The sequence below is a fragment of the Python bivittatus genome, unplaced genomic scaffold (assembly GCF_059951505.1).
Source record: "Python bivittatus isolate LINGU-HERP-01145 unplaced genomic scaffold, Pbiv_v1 ctg000700_np1212, whole genome shotgun sequence".
Lineage (NCBI taxonomy): Eukaryota > Metazoa > Chordata > Lepidosauria > Squamata > Pythonidae > Python > Python bivittatus.
The window spans coordinates 67772957-67797146 of NW_028277098.1; the positions used below are offsets into that span (position 1 = coordinate 67772957).

The window sequence follows — 24190 nt, forward strand, 5'->3', positions numbered from 1 at the left end:
CACGCAAACCTAGCCTGAATGAGTAGAGATAATATCTCTGATCATGTGCAAAGTTCCTCTAACTGCACTCCAAGATGAGCGATACTGCACGAAACTGCAAGACAGCAACTTGGCAGGCCCGGATCTCTCCCCAAACCGACTTCCTCGACCCCGACCTTAAGGAGCGCCCCGTGGGCTCCCCTATCCCCGCCACCTGATTTCCTCTGCGCCCGCAGAACTGCTTTACAGCCCCGGCGCGACCGTCCCCTTACCTGCCACTAAGTTGTCCCGCAGCCGGAGCGGGCCCCGCAAGAAGTAAAGGAGACCCAGCGCCGCCAGGAAGCCAAACGACCGCGCCCAGGGCCCAGCTGCCAGCCTCAGTCGCTCCCAGCGCCGAGGACAGGGGCCGGGGCCAGGGGGCTGCGAGGAAGACGCCGCGGCATCCTCATTCACAGGACCGCTCTCCGCCATGACTCCCGCCCTCGGCTTGCTGAGGCCTGGCTGGCTGAGGGAGGCAGGAGGGCGGGGCCAGCCAGGCGCGCCGCCGCGGCCGCTCCGACCACTCGGGTGAAAGCGGGCGCGCGCAGCGGGCAGGTGGGGGGTGGGGTGGGCGTGCCGCGCCGCGGCTTTGGAGGGGTCGGGGTCCCTGTTCCCTCCTCGCTCGGCTTCTGTCTTTCAGAGGGGCGGCTGTCCGGTTTGATCTTTCAAGGCTATCTTCCTGTGCGGGCTGGTGCCACGGGAAGTCCTTTCGAATAAAGCGATATCGCACCCGGGATATCCTCATACGTTGGAGCTGTTTGATTTTCTGATCGGTCTGTTAGAAATCAGGACTAATTTATTTGGTTGAGCACGAGGTTTACTGTTTGCGCGCAAACGGGCAACTGGGGACAGATTAAAAAAAAAGAAACAATTCATGAAACGCAGCTTTGCCGTTTGGACCATAGTGGTGCGATGGAGTTATCCTGTAGGGTGAGCTGAGCAAAAAGCAGGGTTGGGGCCCGGGGGGCGACATTAATGAGCGAAGGTGGAGAACGTCATCCACGTTTCAAGAGTTCTTCTCAAGCGGGCCTGCACGGCGAGCAGCGCCCACAAGCCGCAGTTGGTAGCGCACGTTTTCCCGTACCAAACAAGGCAGTTAGAGCACACGGGATCCATCCGCCCCGCTGACATCCTGCCGGATAATTGCTGGCTCCGCCCCCAGTTCCCCCATCCCGGCGTGCCGTGCGCGGGGTGACAGGTGGGGCTAGGCTGCGAGAAGCCAAAATGGCGGACTTTGAAGATCGGGTGTCGGATGAGGAGAAAGTAAGAAGCCTGGGGTGGTTTGGGGTGTGTTTAGGAACAGAAGAAAGGTAACATTTCTTCTCTGGGTGTACAGAGGTTTCTTACACGGATTTTATTTTTCTTAGCCGGCCTAAGAATCTTGAAACTGAGGTGATTCGTAAGTTTAAGAGGACCGTTTTTCTCGGAAAATTAACTGTCAGGAGAATTTTCTGCTCTTTCTGTATTTTTCTTTTGTTTCTTTTGTTAATTTTTTTTATAAATTAATGGGACACAAGGGCAAGCCGAGAAACTGCCCTCAGTTTCGTCCCATTCTGTGAGCATTTGTCTTTTAGAGAAAATGTTAATTTTACACTAGTGTGATTTTCCAATTTGTATTCTAGCTCCAACAGTTCATCCACTAAACACTATAGTTCTGATAGTTGTTGAATTTTTGGATTATGTTTCAATGTTCTCCTTCCTTGAAGGAAATCAGGACAGAATATACCCTTGCCTTCTCTATCAGAATACAGTAGCCCTGTGAGGTAGGATGAACGCTCTTCGTTTTTCCTGTGAAAAGACAAATTCTGTTAAATATATGTTCCTATGGAGTATACCTGTACTCCAAAAGCAACTCATGTGGATGAAATTCTGGATTTCTAGTATTTTTCAACTAACGTATCATTCTTTTTTAAAAGTAATGCCCTCTGGTATTTCAGCTTATATATTATTTAAAATATACACAAGTGATTTTGACCATAGAAGTCTTGCCAAAAAGATTGATTAGGCTAGTAGGTATTGAAGATGGGGATTTTTTTGTGGGGAGTGGGATCCCATTATTTTGGAATGCACTACTTTGATATGTGGTTGCCTCTGTCCCTGTTTTCAAATAAGCTTCAAAATCTGGATAATTTAGTCTGCTTCTAAATGAATGGATGATTATTTTTATTTTACAAACTGGATTTTTGACCATTCTTGTTTTAAAAGGTTTAATGTTGCAAAAAGTCAAGTGTGAACACAGGCAGTTTTTGAGGAAATTGAAAGCAATTTGAAATAAATATTGTTCCTTATGTATATATTCCACTACTGAACCTAGTGAATTATTTTTGCATACTTCTATATTTTTTTAACAAAAAACATCAAAGCAGTCTCTCCAGAGTTGATGCAGAATCTGTATTTCTATCCAAATGCTTTGATTATCCCATTATCTACCCCAGATGCAAACATGGCTTTTAGTAGAGTCCTTTCAGTAGAATCTCTTCTATTGATGTCTTTCAGTCTCTAGAAAACATACTTATGCAAGTTGTGCTATTTTCACATTATCTGTATGTCTCTCACATGTGGAGTAATGCAAAGGATTTTGTTTGTTCCGATAATATAGAGCATAAAAGAATAACATGTATCTCTTAAAAGAAGGTTGTGCTATAGATAAAGAATTTGATTTTGAAAAGCAGTATATTCCCTATTAGGATTATTTTGTCTTTGTATAAATAGTTCATATAAATAGAATTGCTTCTCTCTCTCTTCATAGATATCATCTAAATATTATCTGACAAAATACAAAATATTTTGTTATATTTTGTAACATTTCAATATCTGTTAACCTCATTAAGTTTTAATGGAGAGTTGGATGCAGATGTTTGCTTTGCCTGCACTATATTTGAAGGTGGCAGTTGTATTATTACATTACAAGTCAAACAATACATCTCTTCTTAGAAGATCAGGATTACTTCATGTTATAAGCTTTACTGTAGAACATGATGGGCTTATTTGCTTTAGTATATGGAATAGTTCAGATGCATGCTTAGAAAAAGTCATGAAACAGAAATCATTTGGAGAATATACAAACTTTTAGTTTTTCTTTATTGAGAATGAGATCCAGCAGACTGAGCATGCTACAGATGCCCTCCATTAAGCAGTGTCATTTAATGGGAGACAGGAGGCATGCCTGCCCTATGGTTTGAATGATCCCAGCTTTGCTGACTTTCTATAGGACATTACACACTTGGCTCTTCCCCCTAGCTTTAGGCCTGGATATTGGGCGAGCCTGTTTAGTATGATGGCTATCTGTATTTGAGTTTTGCTCCATGTACACAAAGTTATTTTAGTTTTTTTTTAATGGTTATAGTGGTTATTTATTGCTTGTTAGTCACCCAGAGGCCCATGTCAATTGGGCTGGCCATATAAATCTATATAATAGATACGCTTAACAATAAAAATAAAAATACTCCAATAAAGTAAAATAGAGAGATTACATTTAAAATACTAATTAGCAAGTTCTGATACCACATATTAGTTTCTAAGTTCTAAGCCTTATGTCTATACTGAAGCTTCAACATCTAAATTCAGTCTAATCCACACCAGAAAATATGCATAGTCTTACCTACTAAATCACAACTATGGAGGAAGCTGAGGTACATTATTGATGTTGTGGCTTCTTTTTGCATGTGAATAATGTATGTTGTGTGTTCTATTTTACTTGTGCTTTACTGGAAATTAAGTATGAAAACTCCTTGCAAGGTCTGCACACAGAGCTAATTATGATACCTTCAGGCTTTTTAATCACAAACATACCTCAGAAGGTCTGCCCAAAGTATTTTCAGAAGACTTCTCCCTACCGAGTTCCTAGTTTGGATTGTTAATAGGAAAACTCCATACTTATCTTCAGAATGTCTCTTGTCTAAATCAATACTGACCCTTTGGGTATTAGAGCTATTATCAGAGAGATAATATGTGCTGTTAGCAATATGCATAAGTACACATTTCTAATTTACTTTAGCATCCCTTTTCTTACAAAGCTGCCCTTTAATAATGGCTGATACAATTATAGTATCCTTTATACTGATCTCCTGACAGCACCAAAAAATTGTATACTTTTGTAGTCCATGCATTCCTATCTGTGTGCCACATAAAGTGGAGACATATAATATACTGTTTTTGCAGTTTTGTTTCTTTTAGTGTTGCATAAGAACTCACTCAAATGCCAAAGAATAATAATGCAAAGTACTCAATTGCATAAAAATCACATTTGATTGAGTCTAGCTTCTGAAGTTTTGTCTTGTGTGGCAGATATGAGAAGAGCAAAATTGTGACACTTTGGGCAGTAGAGAGTTACAAAATGCAATGTTGGCATTTCTTTCCTGCTTTCTGAGATATGCTGTGTATTGCTTGGCAGTGTGGCACGTTTAGTCCACAAATGTTAGTTTTAGTCCACTTCAGTAAATACATGATGCTATCCTGAGCAATAGATATATAAATGGATGCGTATCGAAGGCTGCGAAATCAGGCCAGAGGAAAATAAGGCAATGACAGTTACATTATTAAGTATAGCATTATACAATATTGTTGCTGATAAACATCCTAATACTGTATTACAAGTTGTGAAATTGCATAAAAATCATTATCCCAACTAATGTACTACAATTAATAGTTTCTTTGAGTTCCTTCATTCAAAAATGTTACTTTAAGATCACTTATAGCACCCTGAAGTGTTCCCTTGTGAATCTGAATATTGCCATTTTAGTTTTTTAATTATTTTTTAATTATTCTATATTATTCTAAAAAGACTGGCCCCTTTGTCATGAGCACAAGAGCATTGCTAACAGGTAATAGCAAATACCCAGCTGGAAATATGATCAAATCAAGAAAGCATGTACACAATTTTTGTAAATGGTAATCCCAGTTACTGTTTATTGCCAATATGTGCAGTAAAATGGGATAATTATTTGCTTTTACTTACTTTGTCTACCATGGCAGGTAACAATTTTAAAGACAATAGCAGCAAATGAGTTGTTATTTCATGTTTGCTCTCTATATTATCAGTCTCAAATTTGCATTTCATAGATTATATGGAGGTCTGCTAACCTTTTACAATGTGTGTTGTTTTTGTCAGTTTATAATACTTAATTTAATCTGAATTAGTACAGTTTATACAATAAGAGCCAAAACTCTTCTTCATGTAAAACTTTTGGCAGAGTACGTAATTGCAAGAAAACTAATAGACTGAAGTCCCAATGAAGATTATTATAAGTGTAAGTAGCAATGAACAACATTAGCATTATTTATAATATATTCCATATATTATAAATACAGAAATCTGCAAGAACATTTGTAGATGTCTATGTTTGATATGTTAGGAATTTCAACATAGAAATGTTATATTATAGCTGTAGGACTGCCAAAATGTGTTAACCACGTGTAACCACATTAGTTAATGAACCATATATCAGTATAATATGCTCATTAGTATATTGCCATTGTATAGCAATAATGTGTAGTTTTGTGCTATGTATTTCTGTGAATGGTGATGTATCAAAGATAGCCTTTTTTGAGACCAGCTCAGAAAAGACTGAAAAGGTAAACAGGTTTGATCAGGAAAGTTTCAGCTAACACAGCATGTGGAAAAATACCCAGATGATGACTTCAGAGAAGACACAACACGATAAGAAAGATTCGGTTCTCATAATAAATGATGGTTCCCCACATAACAGAAAGTTATTCCCCTGGGAATAGAAGAGATAATAATTGTCTAGTGGAAAAGTACAAGAAGTGTGGGAAATGAGACTAGCCAAACTTAGTTGGACTGGTTAAGCCTTGTTGGAAGATACAGAAATGTATTGGAATTGTATTCCTTTAGAAATATCCTATAGAATAAGCATTTTTTGTCTGGTCTGTTGAAAGGAATGCATGGATATGTAAATGAATGGAACTTTTAATTCAAAAAGTGAACAGTAGAAACACAAATGAAGCGTATTTGTCTCGATGGGTCTAAATCTCTGGATAAAAAATAACAAGTAGCAGTGGAGGTGCTTCATAGCATTCAGTGTGATGGCATAATTGCATATCAGCCCCAGGGCTAAAAGTAGTTCTGGAATAGTTAGGGTACTGTCACCAGAGTTCTTCAAAACATGCCACCATTTTTTTTTAATGTGATACAAATACATATATACCAATTATATTGAAATTAAATCAAATATAGTATGTATCTTGGCTCTATTCACTTATTTCCTCTGGCGCTACCCTACTTTTTGGCATACAGCCCCCAACACCCCACTTAAAAACCAAGCATGCTCCTTGTTTTTTAAAAGATAAATATCTCTTGGAGAACATATCAGAGTTGTCACTGTCCTAATTATTATTATTTATTAAATTTATATGCCACCCGATTCCCAGAGACTCTAGGCGATTGACAAATTATTTAAAACATGAAAAACAAGATAAGAAAAACAACAGACAAAAGAAGAGTAGAGATTAGGCAGGATTAGAAACTCTGTGGAAATAGAAGAAAACAACATAGATTAAAAGGAGGCTTCAGTCATCCTTATCAAAGGCCTGGGTAAAAAGCCAGATCTTCAGGCTTCTTCAAAACACCAGCAGGGTGGGGGCCATTTGGATTTCTGGGGAAACCTCTGAGGGCAGGCACTGTGACAGCTTAATTTCTAATTCAGGTAGGACTATAGAATTACACTTGTGGTCACAATAATCTTGACCACCAGGAGTCAGTATGTTACCAGTCACATACTGCCTCCTGTGGTCAAGGTAACTTAAAACACACAAAATATTCACTGTAAAAATAGTGAAATTCCCTCCACCAAGTGGGAGGGTGGAAATCATTAAAACCTTGTACTTGAAGGCATTGCATAATGTGACATCTCTCTTTATATATATATCCTCTAAGACACGGTTGCTCAACCTTGGCAACTTTAAGACGGGTGGACTTCAACTCCCAGAATTCCCCAGCCAGCCTTGCTGGGAGTTGAAGTCCATGTGTCTTAAAGTTGCCAAGGTTGAGGAACCCTGCTCTAAGAGCTTAAGGCAATGTAGACAGTAATTACCATTCTCATAGCTGTGGTCACAATATTGGTTGCAAAATGAAAAAACTTTTGGGAATATGGGAAAGAATTGTTGGGAGTACTAGACAGTGGATGTTGTGGATAGTTTTATGAGGTACAAGGGTGTTACGATATAAAGGATCACAAACACTGCTAGTGTTATTAAAAGAAAGTCCTTGATTGTGAGTGTCCTGGAGTTTCCAAATCTACAGACAGATTGTTCATTTGGAGAAATAAATTCATTTAGGTTCATATCAGTCATTTTCCAAATTTGTATAGAAGTCTCTCTGTAAGGAGTTCAGGGCAACAGACATGAAATTATTTGGACTTTTCCCCCTCTTTTGCCTGAATTTTAAGAAACTGACCTCATAGATCTCAATATACTCTCCATTATTTGAATAGTAGTTAATAATAATAGTTATTTGTACACCAAATAATGAGAAGAATACACGGAAAGCAATGTAAAAGTACATTAAATAACAAAAATACTTTCCTTTGAGGAAGAGAATCAAATCTATACAACTCTATGTAAGGAAATAGCAAACAAATTGGTTGATCTACAAGTTGGAGATAATAGATTGATTGTATTAGTAGTGGTTGTTATCAGTATCAGGTTATACTTGCTCCAGTCAATATGTAACATCTCTTAGGGCGATTCTCTCTGCAGCCTAAACTGCTTCTCTCCCATGATGCTCCCAGCTGTTTCTTAAGCCAATTTCAGATATTCTAAACTGGATCTCAGTGGGCTGGCATAGGGGCTGAGCAGTGTTTCTGTGTTGCAACTTAAATATGTTAAAACATAAATAAAGGGAAGGGAAGCTTTGCAGTATAGGTAGTCCTTAGGTTACAGTGACAATCCCAGCAGTCCCAATTGCCATTGTAACCCCAAGACACAAGGGTTGTTAAGAGGGAAGCGGCGGTGGTCCCAGGTAAGGAATGTGGGATGCCATGGGGGGAGGCTCTGGGAGGCCTGTTTCAGGCTGCACATGAGTTGGGGGAGGGCTTGGGAAGCCCAGTGCAGGCCATGCACAAGCACAGGAAGGCTGGGGGGTGAATGGTGGGGCACGAGCACAGGAAGGCCGGGGAGACTTACCAGAGCAACTTAAGACCTTTCCTGCTGGCTTCCCCATTGACTTTGCTTGTGGGAAGCCATCAGGGAAGGTTGCAAATGGTGATCATGTGACTGCAGGACGCTGCAACCGTCATAAGTGCAGGCTAGTTGCCAAGCGCCCGAATCACGATCATGTGACTGCAGGGGTGCTGTGACAGCCAGAACTTTGAGAATTGGTCGTAAGCACCACTTGTTCAGTACCGTTGCAACTTCAAATAGTTGCTGAACAAGTCGTTGGTAAGTGAGGACTACCTGTACTGTGGGCAGGGGATGGGGAACTAGACACAGGCCATTGTTGAATCAACTGCAAGATTATAAAAACATTTAGAAAACATAGCAGCAAAAAAATCTAGGATAAAATAGTGCAAGACAGCAACTAGCCACTGGAGGAGAGAGGGCTTGGCAGTCACTGCAGCCAGAGATGGGGCACTGCTAGAATGGAATGAACTGCTAGAGATCATCTGCTCTGAAACTCTTAAGACAGTTTGGGTTGAAAAAGTTTTAAATAAAAGCTGGAAATACAGGTGTGGGTTTATTTGCAGTGAATTGGGAATGGGAAGACAATGACATCATCCATTCCTGCACTGAGAAAGCAGTGAGTGGCCTGTACTTGCACTAGAGCAAGCAAAAAGTGTGAATCTGCTATTAGTCACCAATCTGTCTCCGGCCAATGGCATTACTTTTGAGCACTCACTTAACGTTTTTCTGAAAAAGAAAAATTGTATGTAAATTAACTCCATAGTATTTTCCCTTTGTGGTCTGGTTCAATATGCAGTTTCTTCACTATGTATTTTTTCCTTCAATACTGTATTACCATTGTTTTTTTAATAGAAGTTAAAAGTATTTGCTAATGTAATATATATCTTTATATTAAAAAGATATATATTCCATTATTAAAAAGATATATATTGCTGTCTTGCACCACCATTCTATCCTGGATTTCTTTGCTGCTATGTTTTCTAAATGTTTTTATAATCTTTCAGTTGATTCTTCTCCCATATTTGAATTTGAGATAAAATCAGGAAAGCATTAAAAAAAAAGTTTAAACCTTATAGTCTTCAAGTACTGTGTTGATAGTAATTGTTTCTCTGAATGGAGAATATTGAGCTTCATTATAAGAAATAGCATTATAGTAATGTAAAAGGATGATTTTTTTTCATTATTTCATATGTGTTGATTCTTATACTATATTCTTATCCTATCATTTTCTATTGCATTGGCTGTTAATGTTTATTAGACAAGTAATACATTCTCTGAGTAGCAGTTCTTTAAAGCAATCAGTACCATGTTTACTGCTTATAGATGCAATTTCTGATAAAAGCTCATACCATAGCTTGAAGGAAACTTTTAGCCATCTAGAACAATGCTCTAGAACGTCTGTAAGGAATTTATGGGATAGGGCTTTTTTCCCCCCAATAGCTATTTCTTTAGTAATTATTTATTTAATGGATCAATTTTTGTGCTGCCTCAATCAGAAAGTAATTTGTAATCACTGAGGTAACTTAATGAGAGCATTAGATAAATCAAGAATAAAGTATCATCATATCAGCACTGCCAAAAGTCAGCCAACATACTAAAATATATTTTGAAAATTAAATAATTGTGTATTATTTATATATTTTATAATATATAAATATTAAATATATTAAATATATATTAAATATATTAAGTGAATGTATATGAGAATTGATGCTTAGTGTCCGGTTTGGTTGAGAGTCTTCATCTGTGTGTGTTTGTGTGAAAAATAAGCTGTTATATGAGGATGTTAGATATGGGGTGTTACTCTGAGACACATTAAAAACTCAATTCCATGGATTTGGAAAATAATATATGATGATGTACATAGATCAATGAAGTTATTGTATACCAAACTGTCCAATAATGCTTTTGAACGTGTAATAATTGAGTATATGAGAGTATTTAAGCAGCATATATTAAGCCATCTCTTGTGGGAGGTTGAAAACCTTTCCCTTATTCACATGACTGCTAAAGATATAATCCATAAATTAAAATATCTCTTTTTCTCTGGTCTAATAATATTCCATTTGACACTGATGAGGCATGTTATAGAAGTGATGAAAAAAGTGATTCAGATTTTCTCAAGTGCAACAGTTGAGGACTTTCCATGGTCTACAGAAGCATTGTTTGCTCTTTTGTTTTGTATACTATGACTCCCTGTGCTACAATTATAGCTAAGTACCAGTTTAAAAACTATAGAAAACTTGACTTGCTAAGGTCATATGATTTCTCCATAGGTGCGTATTGCTGCAAAATTTATCACCCATGCACCCCCAGGGGAATTCAATGAAGTGTTTAATGGTAAGTAAAAGAACACAAAGGTTCTTGATGCTTCTCTGCATTATTGTTAATAAAATATTTATTTATAACCTATAATTTATTTTGGTTTTGTTATTTATATTCTATATAATCTGCACTGACTCCTCGTTCTTTAAAACAACAAAACAATATTAAAACAAAGACATAAATTCAGTAATAATACATTACAGTAATACAAATGGTTTCACTTATCTTGCAAATAAATCATCTAGAAAGTTCTGTCTTCACTAGCTTCCAGAAGGCCATTAGATTTAGAACAGTAGAAACTAACAAATCAGTTAAGGCTTTTGCAGTTTCTCTTGGTGGGTTAAATGATTCTGATATTCAGAAGTTGGAAACACGTTAGGAATCTTACTTGTATATCCTTAGTACCTTAAACCATGAAATTGCTGGGAGTGGTCTCTTATATTTGAAATTTTCCTGAATTTGGTACTTTTCATATGCTCACTACATATGGATTTTCTTCTATAAAGAATATCTGGGTTTTTACCCTTAGGCAACCTGGAAATATTTTAAGTACCGTATTTTTCCAACAATAAGACGCCCCCATGTACAAGACCCCCACTTTTCCAGCCCAAAATTAAAAAATCAATATTTTAAAGATAGTGCAGAACACATTTTTATTTAGTAATTAGTTAACATTGACCTGATACACTTGGTGGGAGGAGGTCCAAACCGTCTCTCTGCAGCTCTATTTCCAGGCTCTTTTGCTTAACTCATTACATTCAAGCACTAGTGAAACTGCAGATAGCTTGTCTCTGCAATCAGCCTTCCTCTAATTGGTTTGTTCAGCATCAGCTGATGTCAGTTACATCAGGCTCGTGATTGGAGGAAGTCTGTTTGGGAGACAAGCTATTTCACTGGTGATTGGAGGGTAGCAATAGGAAGAAGCCTCTCTGCAGAAACCAAGTATCGGCAGTTTGGAACCGGGCGATTCTCGGCTGACTTCCTTGAATAAGACGCCCTTCAGTTTTTAGGGTAAGGATTTTAGAAAAAAGTATCGTCTTATAGTCGGAAAAATACGGTAAATGCATTTCTAATGCCAAACATTTGCCCTTCAATAATTTCTTACTTGAGAGTCCCAAGATAGATTTTTCATGTTACACATGCATTGTTGCAGTACAAATTCTGTATCTTAGTTGTATCAGTTTTGTGAATCTAGACAAGAGCTGGTTGTTCACTTCAGCCAGTCTAATCCAGACTGCCTTCACTCTCTCTATTTCTGAACTTCTGTTCTTATTATTATCTGTGTACGTGATACATTTAATATATTATTTTACCTTTTTCCTGAGAACCTCATGAAGTCATACATTATTCTCTCCCGCACAGTAATAGTAATTTTATCCTCACAACTTTTTTGAAATTGGCTCAGAAATCATGAATAGTAATTCTATAAACTTAATAGCTGAGAGGAATTTTATTCAGGATCACCCCACTTCTAGCCTGCTTTGCCTGATTGGTCCTCTTCGGCTTTCTTATGCACTGTTCCATAACAACCTGTTTTTCTGGCAGGGCATAAGAGAACTGCTAAGACAGAAACCTTAATAAATGTTGGCCTGCAGTTTAGTGCCTGCCTGGGAGAAGAATGATGAAGCTCTATGTGCTTGCTTGCAGCTGGCTGAACAATTCAGTGATGCCAGTGCATAAGTACACTGGGAGCTTTTGCCCTCAGTAGCACATAAAGACAAACTGAACTATCCAAGTAGTTTTCATTTTTATCCATTTTGTCATCAACCTTCTATATGTCTGTCAGTATTTATCAGAACTTTTTGGAATCATTTAGAAAAATGCAAAATCTCACATCTGAACACCAGGCCTCTTGCATGCTCATTTCTTGGAATAAAAAACATTAAAGTTCTGTCACAGCAATAGAGTATTAATACTTTATAGCTTTTTTTCTTTAGTTCAGTTCTACTTAAAAATGAATAATGTTAATGTACATTTATGTTATATTCCTTTTACTGTATTCTTCTTTAAAACCTAACTTTCAGAACAGATTTCAGTGAGAGAAATATAGTCTCACAAAGTATAGTGAATCATGAAAACATTATATAAGGAAGCAATAGTTTTCATGTGTAAAGTCTACAGTATTTCCTTTTAAGCATCCTTTCTATTTTTGTGTTAACTTCTCATATGTTTCTAAGGGGAACATATATGTTTCTACTGACAAGAGTGATTCCTGTTAAAAACACTATACAGTATGCGAATCAACTTTTTACTCAGACATGAATCTGAATACCAATAGACACTGCTTGGTATTCTTGCTAATATATATGAAATTTCTTTTTTTTCCTTAGATGTTCGTTTGCTGCTTAACAATGACAACCTTCTTAGGGAAGGGGCAGCTCAGTAAGTACTATGAAGCTATAATTGTTTCTGAAATTGAACTTTCAGTGTAAACCTGAAGTTTTTAATGTCATTTTTTTTCCTACAGTAGCAAATTATTAATTCAAGGCCATAGTTTGTAAATACTTTGGAGAATGTGGGGTTATGTGCCTATTTTTCTGTAGAATCAGAAGATAATATTTACTTATCTGTTTCTGACAGTGCATTTGCACAATATAATATGGATCAGTTCACTCCAGTGAAGATAGAAGGATATGATGATCAGGTAAATTGTAATTATTCTTGCCATCTACTGTAGTGTTTGTTCAATGAATGTTGGGAGTGATTACATAGTAAGATGTCTTTCTATAGAAACATGTATCGAAAGTAACAATTACACACCAAATGAATTCTGTTTTCTTGTCCCTGCCACTTTTTAATATTTCCAACCCAACAAAATGTCAGAAAGAAATAATGGCTAGGTACTCAGTCAGTGGAATAACTCCCAAACCAGAACAGAATAGGGCCAAATATGGTATGGAGAGAGAAGCCAGCAAAAGAAAGATCAGGTTCGAAAACAAGCTAGATCCTGCTGGGGGCTGCTGAGAAAAAAAAAATCAAAATTAAATGTCTCATGACCCTGAGCAGAAAAAAAAATTCCAGCAGCTATGATCCTCATACTTTCCCAACCTTTTTATATTTAAAGAATCTTGACTGTCTCATATAATGCTGAGCTGGGGAGTGTTGTTCATGTTACATCTTTGTATCAGGTTATAATGGAATTTTTAGTTTTATCCTGCATTTTAACATGCTGTATCACCATATGGTATTCTGTTAAGAAATGGGAGAATGTCGAAGAATCAGAATGTAGAGGAACAAACAAATATGTGCTTTGCTGTAAATACAAGCTCAGCTTAGGTACCCTTCTCCCTCCTCCAATAACCTTTACTATCTTTTCTTCCCAGTGTCATACTGAGTATTCATGATAGTGACAGCAACATACTAAGGGTGTTTCAATACCTATAGGCTGCAGCATTTTGGATAAACTGTTGTAGGGATGTAACGCTGTCCTAAAGTCTCTTCAGGCCTGATGGTTAAGTTAAAAAACAGTAACAATAAAGTGAGCATAGCAAGATGAGGGCTGATAGACCAGAGGGAAAAATAACTGCTGCATGAGAGCTGGGCATAGATAAGGATGATCATGATGGCAAAGGGGAGGTTTGGTCATATTAATGTACTATTTATTAAACTTGAGTTGAAAGGGAATAAAATGCTTCCTGTTCAAAGAGAAATCAAATCTTTAAGGAATCTCTTCCTTGAAAAATAGATAATCAGGCACTGAACTAATTCATTCTTGTGGTTCCTAAGGAAAGAGATACTGTGTTCTGAATCTGTTTAGGAATTGGGTTGCACAGTATTTCTGTGAGGTTCTTCTTTAATTTGCAAAGTGACAAATAATCATTTATGCCAGGATGTGATGGCTTGATGTAAATTAAATTGTGCTGAACAGATGTTTCCAGTTAGGAAGCAGGGAAACCATTTCTTACTGTGCTTTTTAAGCTCTTTACTTTATATCATAGGATAATAAAAATCTGTCACAGAGATAGTAGGAATTAAATATAAATCTTGTTTTGAACAATAATAATTTCTGCCTGGAGTGTCACAATAAATTATATCCTCCTTTGAATAATCTGTAGAGTTTCAAATATTTTCAAAACAGGAAAATCTCTATTTTCTTTTAAAGTCTACCTGAAACAGAAGACAAACTTGTCTTCTTTCTTTTTCTTTTGTCAGGTTTTAATCACAGAACATGGTGACCTTGGTAACAGCCGATTTTTAGACCCAAGAAACAAGATTTCCTTTAAATTTGATCATTTGAGAAAGGAAGCAAGTGATCCCCAGCCAGAAGACTTAGATGCAGCGCTAAAGTCCTGGAGGGATGCCTGTGACAATGCATTAAGAGCATATGTGAAAGATCATTATCCACATGGCTTTTGTACCGTTAAGTATACAATCTCCCTATGCTGAAGCTTTATTCTTATATTAATTATTGTTAAAATGTTTTTGACTGAGTTATTAATATCTTACTTCTGCAAAGTTGGAATCAGCCATATAAAAATATATTCATTTATAAATTGCCTCTTAGAACAAAGACATGTAACTTTCCAGGTGAGGACCATACTCACATAGAAATGTATGTATTTCCACCTGTCTTCCATAACAGCTAAGGCTAATTGGATTTGCAATGTGTTTATTTTTTTATTGATGTAAATATTTTTCTTTGAAAATAGGTTTATAGTAAAACTATAGATGGACAGCCAACAGTTATAGCTTGCATTGAGAGTCACCAGTTTCAACCCAAAAACTTCTGGTAAGCATGTCTGTAATTCTTTTCTTTAATTCATACTCAGCACAAAACTCTCCTTACTATTAAAAAAACTATATGCTTCATTGGCCATAATCCTCAGAACCTTAAATTTCTCAGAGGAAGTTCATCTTTTCTTTGGACTGTATGACAAATTGTATTAAAGAAATATTTGTATATGATGTACATAAAAGTGCAAATGGTATCAGTAAGGGATGGGCAGTTTGTTTATTTTATTTATTAAACCAATTTATATAGCCACCCATCTCATCACAGACGACTCTGGGTGTCATTCAAGAAAGCTAAAAACAGTTAGTAAGTACATAAAAATATAAAAATCAAAATAGAACGGATTATAATTACTGAAAAAATGTGGAGGTGAATTTAACTCTGATCTACTTAACCTGGAATTTGCAATAAGAATGAATATTCTATTGGGTGCACACATTCATCTCTCCTATCTCTTATGATCCCAGTAACAGTAAATCCTTACCTTGTGGTAGGTAAACATGTACCTCCAAGATGTTTTCAACCGCTACTTCTAAAAGCCCGAGTCAGTATTGTTGGAGTTTATGAAGTACGACAGTTGTAATCAAAAACAGCTGGAGAGTATCAAGGTTGCCTATCCCTGTCCAAATGAATGAAATATGCCTTTTCAAAAATCTGTGCTAAGAAGCATCTAATTCAAATTTAGTTGAATTGGGGTAAAAATGAAATACAGATAGTCCTCAGTTAGCAACTGCCTTGTTTAGTGACCATTTGCAATTACGATGGTACAGGTAAGCCATTGAGTATTGGTCCCAAAAGTGCACATTTGTATTGTTTTTTGATGCCTATTTCATTATAATAAATAGAAACAGATGCCATCCTTCTTTGTAAGAGGATAGATCGAGTCTGTGAATAATTATTAAAAGATTATCTTTTTAGAAACTGGGTATGATACTTTTTGTGATGATATGGGTGCCTGAATAGATAAATAATGCAAATTGAAAAGTGACCATAATCTTATGAAATCACCAAATCTCATGACATTTGGAGGCATTTAAAATTATTTTTTCAGTCCTGCATATTCCGTTCGAGGGCAATTAGATTACTACAGTTTTTGTGGACTCTAGGAGACTGCATTGAAAAGAAGAGCATCTTATGAACCTGAAAACCATTTAGAGGGAGTAATTCTCAGCCCTTTCCCCCATTCCTATAAATATTGTAGTCTCTGTTTTTGGTAGGAATGGACGCTGGAGATCAGAATGGAAATTTACCATCACTCCACCTACAGCTCAAGTGATTGCAGTGCTCAAGATTCAGGTTTGTTAAGCTACACAGAAACCATACCAATAAACTGTTTCCAAAATCTGATTCTCTCAAATAGGAAATTACATGTCTACCATAAGGACAAGGTTCTTTTAGTCTTCTGTAAACAGTGGCATGTTCTAAGTGTGTGCAACATATTAGAACATGCCACTGTTTGCACCTTAGCATGAGGGTAAGAGTAATGAACTAGACTGACCTGTTGGGTCATCATTTCAGAGATATTTCCTTACCTAAACAGAGAAACAGAACGACCAAGTCCATATCAACCCATCCCACCCGGTCATGCAGAGAGGGCATGCTACAGACACCGTCTGTAAGAGAATTTAATCTGACAGGGTCCAAGAGGCGAGCCTTCTTTGCAATAGCCCCTACCCTTTGGAACACTCTTGCCCCAGAAGTGAGGTTGGCCTCCTCCCTTTTACACTTCAGAAAAAAACTGAAGACCTAATTTTGTCATCACACATCGAGTGGGGATGGGAATAGTCAGTTTTGGGGTTGGCTGGTTCCCTAGTCTTACCTTTGACCGATATTATCTGGTCACAGGCTGAAATAATATCACCATCTCTTGGATTTTGTTGTATTTAATAATTGTATTTTATATTTGTATTATTTGTTTTTACTGATTTTAAATTGTTTTGTTGTGAACTGCCCAGAGTCCCTCCTTGTGGGGGAGTTGGGCGGTGATATAAATTTGATATATAAATAAATTAAATTAAAATAAATTAAAAAGCAGTGGGAGTGGGAGTGACTTACGACTTGCTGCTGGCTTCCCCATTGAGTTTGCTAATGGGAAGCTGGCAGAAATCTCCCTGCCTTCCTCCCTCCCTCCCTCCTCCCCCCCCATCCCAGCTTGCTGCTGGCTTCCCCATTCTCTTTGTTAGTGGGAAGCTGGCAGAAATCTTCCTCCCCACTCCCTTTTCCTTTCTTCCCTCTCTCCCTCCTTCCCTCCCTCCTCTCACTTTCTTTTTCCTACCCTTCCTCCCTCTTCTTCCTTCCTCCCACCCTTCCCCTTCCTTCCTCTTCCTCTAATTTCCTCCCACCTTCCCTTCCTCCCTCTCCTTCCCTCCCCCTCTTCCTTCTTTTCTTCCTCCCTTCCTCCCCCTCTCCCTCCCCCTCCCTTCCTTCCTCTCTCCCTTTCCCTCCCTCCCTTTCATTCCCTCCTTTCCCCTCCCTCCCTCCCTCCCTTCCTTTCCACACAAAATATAGGCTTGTGCCATTTGCCCTCCCCTCACAACCCTCAGGAGAGGCCCAATGAAGCTTCCTCCTCCTCCTCCTTTTCCGATGACTCACAGAACTGCCTGCCACTTTGCTGGGGGGAGGTGGAATCAAGGGAGCCACAGATTGTGAGGAAAAGTGCATCTCTGCTCCTCATTCCAATGTGTCTCCAAGGGGCCCCTCCCTTGAGGGAGGAAGAGGGCTTCCCCATCAACCACTGGCACCCCCCAGCCAGCCCTACATTGCCAGCAGGTATCTGGATCGCTCCCTCGTCCTTCCCTCATCGCCAACTGCCATTAAGAGATTTCAGATTTCTGCCTTGTTTCCAAAGCAGCCAATTGCTGCTCACTCAGCAGGCACAGGGGACACAGGGAAGCAGAAAAGGGTTCGGGAATACACCCATGATGATCATGTGACCTGGGCTGACTGCTGCAGTGCAGTGGTGAAGCAGCCACAAATGTCCCAAATTTCAATCCCACAGGAGTAATGGGTCCCATAATTTGGACACATTTTGTAAGTTAGCCCATTTGAGATACCTTGGTTCAAAAATTGTTGCCCTATGACATGCTGTTTTGCCCAGTTGAATGTTACAGACATGCGAGTTTTAGTAGTATATAGATTGTAAGGCCTCTTCTGAAACTTAATACTTATTCTGCCATATCAGTACAGGTAGTCCTCAACTTATGGGATGTTACACACACTGCTCCCAGGTTCGGCTTATGGTCACTCACTCACACACTCACAGCCTGTTGAGGCATGCGGATCTTGTCAGTCCCCCTTGCTTTCCACCTGGGTTTTCCAGACAGGTGTGGCTGAGCAGACAGACACACAGCCCTGGTCAACAGCCAGGAAATAATTAGGGATACACACAAATCACTTCCAACCGAACAATGAGGCACAAGAGGTTCTTTGTAATACACAGAGACCCAGTGAATTTAAAGTAACAGCAAAACTTTACTGGTTGCAAGGTACATTTGCTCTTTCTCATACACACACACGTGCTCATCCACACTTAACCACATCCTTCCCAACTAGGCTGCCAGGCACTAGCTAGAGGGAAGCCACCAAGTCTGGATCCAAAGATGACTCAGCTCAGACGACTCAGAGTGGGCAGGCTTCAGGACCCCTTTTATCCCCAAAAGTCCTTGCTTAGTTGATTTACAAGTTGATGGGATTGGGATGAGGGTTTCCATGTGCTCAGGCCCAACTTCTTTTGCCTGGTTCAGGTCCTTTGTTTCCTTAACAACTTGCTTCCTCCTTATTTACCTCCCCGAAAGGATCTCATAGACAAGATTCCTGGCTTTTGTCTTCTCTGCTTACATGTCTGCTTCATCTTTAGGTTATGGCAGCTTCAGCCTAGTCTCACAAGCAGAATTTCCATCACTAAGCAATGCAGTCATTGAGTTGCACCTGATTTTCTGACCTTTTTTTGCTGTGGTCGTTAGGCAAATCACTGCGGTCCTTAAGCAAATCACATGGTCATTAGGCAAATCCAGCTTCCCCCATTGACTTTGCTTGTTAGAAGCCCCCTGGGAAGATCACAGACAGCAATCAACTGACCCCAGGACACTGGAACCATCATAAATACATGATGGTTGCCAAGTGCCCAAATTTTGATCACATGATATGAACATGGGGACATTCCAATGGTTGTAAGCATGAGGACCGCTCCTAAGTCATTTTTTTCAGCGCCATCATAACTTTGAACAGTCATTAAATGAATGGTCATAAGTCAAGGACTGCCTGTATTATTTAAATAGAGACTAACTGGCTTTAACAAGGTAAAGGCTTTGTATTAGGAATTTCTTATTATACAATGAGAAGGTTAAAGCATAATGTGTATTTCCTCCTATTGGCTTGGTAATTTACAATTGGTTGTTGCTCAGCACAGCTTTCTTATATGGCTTCATTAGCTATACCACAAAGCTATAAATTTGTCATTGCTTGCATAACATTATCTGGAAATGCCCTAGTCCATTTAAAAATAGTAAGACCCTTGCAAAATAAATTTGGTTTGTGCTTTCTCATTGCTAAAATGATGTTTTATGATAATTAAGATAGTTACACAGATCCATATTTTGTAACGATTATGTGCAATTTAACTGATTTTTTATAAATGTGCAAATTTTTAAAAGTCCATTGAGTATAAATTAATGAGATTTTTTTAAAAGGTAATGTATTATTTTTACATATGAATACAAATACAGTGGGGCAAAAAAGTATTTAGTCAGCCACCAATTGTGCAAGTTCTCCCACTTAAAAAGATGAGAGAGGCCTATAATTTTCATCATAAGTATACCTCAACTATGAGAGACAAAATGAGAAAAAAAATCCAGAAAATCATATTGTCTGATTTTTAAAGAATTTATTTGCAAATCATGGTGGAAAATAAGTATTTGGTCACCTACAAACAACCAAGATGTCTGGCTCTCACAGACCTGTAACTACTTCTTTAAGAGGCTCCTCTGTCCTCCACTCGTTACCTGTAGTAATGGCACCTGTTTGACCTTGTTATCAGTATAAAAGACACCTGTCCACAACCTCAAACAGTCACACTCCAAACTCCACTATGGCCAAGTCCAAAGAGCTGTTGAAGGACACCAGAAACAAAATTGTAGACCTGCACCAGGCTGGGAAGACTGAATCTGCAATAGGCAAGCAGCTTGGTGTGAAGAAATCAACTGTGGGAGCAATAATTAGAAAATGGAAGACATACAAGACCACTGATAATCTCCCTTGATCTGGGGCTCCATGCAAGATCTCACCCTGTGGGGTCAAAATGATCACAAGAACGATGAGCAAAAATCCCAGAACCACACGGGGGGACCTAGTGAATGACCTGCAGAGAGCTGGGACCAAAGTAACAAAGGTTACCATCAGTAACACACTACGCCGCCAGGGACTCAAATCCTGCAGTGCCAGATGTGTCCCCCTGCTTAAGCCAGTACATGTCTGGGCCTGTCTGAAGTTTGCTAGAGAGCATTTGGATGATCTAGAAGAGGATTGGGAGAATGTCATATGGTCAGATGAAACCAAAGTAGAACATTTTGGTCTAAACTCAACTTGTTGTGTTTGGAGGAGAGAGAATGCTGAGTTGCATCCAAAGAACACCATACCTACTGTGAAGCATGGAGGTGGAAACATCATGCTTTGGGGCTGTTTTTCTGCAAAGGGACCAGGACGACTGATCCGTGTAAAGGAAAGAATGAATGGGGCCATGTATCGTGAGATTTTGAGTGAACACCTCCTTCCATCAGCAAGGGCATTGAAGATGAAACGTGGCTGGGTCTTTCAGCATGACAATGATCCCAAACACACTGCCCGGGCAACGAAGGAGTGGCTTTGTAAGAAGCATTTCAAGGTCCTGGAGTGGCCTAGCCAGTCTCCAGATCTCAACCCCATGGAAAACCTTTGGAGGGAGTTGAAAGTCTGTGTTGCCCAGCGACAGCCCCAAAACATCCCTGCTCTAGAGGAGATCTGCATGGAGGAATGGGCCAAAATACCAGCAACAGTGTGTGAAAACTTGTGAAGACTTACAGAAAACGTTTGACCTCTGTCATTGCCAACAAAGGATATATAACAAAGTATTGAGATGAACTTTTTGACCAAATACTTATTTTCCACCATGATTAGCAAATAAATTCTTTAAAAATCAGACAATGTGACTTTCTGGATTTTTTTCCCCATTTTGTCTCTCATAGTTGAGGTATACCTATGATGAAAATTACAGGCCTCTCTCATCTTTTTAAGTGGGAGAACTTGCACAATTGGTGGCTGACTAAATACTTTTTTGCCCCACTGTATCCTGCATATCAGTGGTATGCATAACTTGAAACAAGGCCATTAATCTCTATCAAAACTTGACCAGAAGCATCAAGGAAAAGATTCTTCTCTTTAAGACAGGAAGGAAAGCAGGCTCTTGTCCCTGTACAGTACTTAGTACAAAGAACTTCCAAATCTTCAATGGTTTCATTTTAATATAGGTGCATTATTATGAAGATGGTAATGTGCAACTGGTTAGCCACAAAGACATACAGGAGTCTGTAGCAGTTTTGGTAAGTGGGGCAGTTTAATTAATATCTCATTATTTTGCTGTTTTTACTACATAGAATTCTCCTTTCAAAGATTCTTCATGAAGTAGTTATTCAGTAATGAATAGCATTTTGCTTAGGGAAAAAATGCTGTGCAGGATGTGCTTTACTCCAGAATGTGAAGTAATTTCTGCATTTCAGAAGTGACTTTTCTCTCTATCAGAGAATTAAAGCTCTGTTTATGTGCTATCTTTTGAAGAGTGCTCTATAATCAAAAGCTGTTGGTTTCCCAGCTGCCACTCCCCCCACCCGCTTCGAGTCCGCAATGGTAAAATCTATGTACAGTCAGGTCCAGAAATATTGGGACAATGACACAATTCTAACATCTTTGGCTCTATACACCACCACAATGGATTTGGAATGAAACAAACACAATGTGCGTTAACTGCAGACTGTCAGCTTTAATTTGAGGGTATGTACATCCAACTCAGGTGAACGGTGTAGGAATTACAACAGTTTGCATATGTGCCTCCTACTTGTTAAGGGACCAAAAGTAATGGGACAGTTGGCTTCTCAGCTGTTCCATGGCCAGGTGTGTGATATCCCCTCAGTACCCCAATTACAATGTGCAGATAAAAGGCCCAGAGTTCATTTCAAGTGTTCTATTTGCATTTGGAATCTGTTGCTGTCAACTCTCAAGATGAGATCCAGAGAGCTGTCACTATCAGTGAAGCAAGCCATCATTAGGCTGAAGAAACAAAACAAACCCATCAGAGAGATAGCAAGAACATTAGGCGTGGCCAAAACAACTGTTTGGAACATTCTCAAAAAGAAGGAACGCACTGGTGAGCTCAGCAACACCAAAAGACCCGGGAGACAACGGAAAACAGCTGTGGTGGATGACCGAAGAATTCGTTCCCTGGTGAAGAAAACACCCTTCACAACAGTTGGCCAGATCAAGAACACTCTCCAGGAGGTAGGTGTATGTGTGTCAAAGTCAACAATCAAAAGAAGACTTCACCAGAGTGAATACAGAGGGTTCACCACAAGATGTAAACCATTGGTGAGCCTCAAAAACAGGAAGGCCAGATTAGAGTTTGCCAAACGACATCTAAAAAACCCTTCACAGTTCTGGAACAACATCCTATGGACAGATGAGACCAAGATTAACTTGTACCAGAGTGATGGGAAGAGAAGAGTATGGAGAAGGAAAGGAACTGCTCATGATCCTAAGCATACCACCTCATCAGTGAAGCGTGGTGGTAGTGTCATGGCGTGGGCATGTATGGCTGCCAATGGAACTGGTTCTCTTGTATTTATTGATGATGTGACTGCTGACAAAAGCAGCAGGATGAATTCTGCAGTGTTTCGGGCAATATTATCTGCTCACATTCAGCCAAATGCTGCAGAACTCATTGGACGGCGCTTCACAGTACAGATGGACAATGACCCAAAGCACACTGCAAAAGCAACCAAAGAGTTTTTGAAGGGACAGAAGTGGAATGTTATGCAATGGCCAAGTCAGTCACCTGACCTGAATCCCATTGAGCATGCATTTCACTTGCTGAAGACAAAACTGAAGGGAAAATGCCCCAAGAACAAGCAGGAACTGAAGACAGTTGCAGTAGAGGCCTGGCAGAGCATCACCAGGGATGAAACCCAGCATCTGGTGATGTCTATACGTTCCAGACTTCAGGCTGTGATTGACTGCAACGAATTTGCAACCAAGTATTAAAAAGGGAAAGTTTGATGTATGATTATTATTTTGTCCCATTACTTTTGGTCCCTTAACAAGTGGGAGGCACATATGCAAACTGTTGTAATTCCTACACCGTTCACCTGAGTTGGATGTACATACCCTCAAATTAAAGCTGACAGTCTGTAGTTAACGCACATTGTGTTTGTTTCATTCCAAATCCATTGTGGTGGTGTATAGAGCCAAAGATGTTAGAATTGTGTCGATGTCCCAATATTTCTGGACCTGACTGTATATAGGCTTCTCCTGTAGATGAAATCCTATGTAGTCAATTTATCAGTTTCCACGGAAATCAGTGGTTTAAGCTATGGTTTCTCTGCCATTAGATGGCATGGAGTACCTTTCCTACATTATGCAAACAAGCCTTCTTGAGGTGGGATATACTGTGGATACTATCTTGTAGATTATTCCAACTCACATGGTGCTCATTTTGTTAGGAAATGGTAAAAGAGAAATCAAATAAGCATCTTCAGAAAAACTAAACGAACAACTTGTACCATGAACATATTTTATGAAAAAATTATTACTGCAGATTAATAATCAGGCAGCCAGAAACATGTTAATTAAGGCACACTTGATAATTTGGTAGTATATTGCTGATGATCATTGCATCACAGGGTGAGTCAGGGTGGTACACTGGTTAAGGTGTTGGACTAGATGTTATTGAACTGA

The 24190-nt window shown here is 38.9% G+C and overlaps 2 protein-coding genes across 4 annotated transcripts in view; one reads left to right on the top strand and one right to left on the bottom strand.

Annotated features, from left to right (window-relative positions):
* ST7L (suppression of tumorigenicity 7 like) overlaps positions 1 to 825 on the bottom strand; it is a 64217-nt gene extending 63392 nt beyond the window's left edge. For all 3 annotated transcript variants that reach the window (XR_455897.3, XM_088154081.1, XM_007422690.4), the window contains exon 1: positions 252 to 825. Coding sequence is in view for 2 of the 3 variants with exons in the window: in XM_088154081.1 (XP_088010207.1) it covers positions 252 to 450 (199 nt within the window). In the remaining variant the exon portion in view is untranslated. The remainder of the gene's footprint in view (positions 1 to 251) is intronic.
* A 275-nt stretch (positions 826 to 1100) lies between these two features.
* The window catches only part of CAPZA1 (capping actin protein of muscle Z-line subunit alpha 1), a 28770-nt gene continuing 5680 nt past the window's right edge, over positions 1101 to 24190 (top strand). Inside the window, exons 1-8 of the mRNA XM_007422689.3 lie at positions 1101 to 1281; positions 10434 to 10497; positions 12813 to 12864; positions 13063 to 13126; positions 14635 to 14841; positions 15132 to 15211; positions 16432 to 16510; positions 21715 to 21786. Of these exons, the coding sequence (XP_007422751.1) occupies positions 1243 to 1281; positions 10434 to 10497; positions 12813 to 12864; positions 13063 to 13126; positions 14635 to 14841; positions 15132 to 15211; positions 16432 to 16510; positions 21715 to 21786 (657 nt within the window). The 5' untranslated portion in view covers positions 1101 to 1242. The remainder of the gene's footprint in view (positions 1282 to 10433; positions 10498 to 12812; positions 12865 to 13062; positions 13127 to 14634; positions 14842 to 15131; positions 15212 to 16431; positions 16511 to 21714; positions 21787 to 24190) is intronic.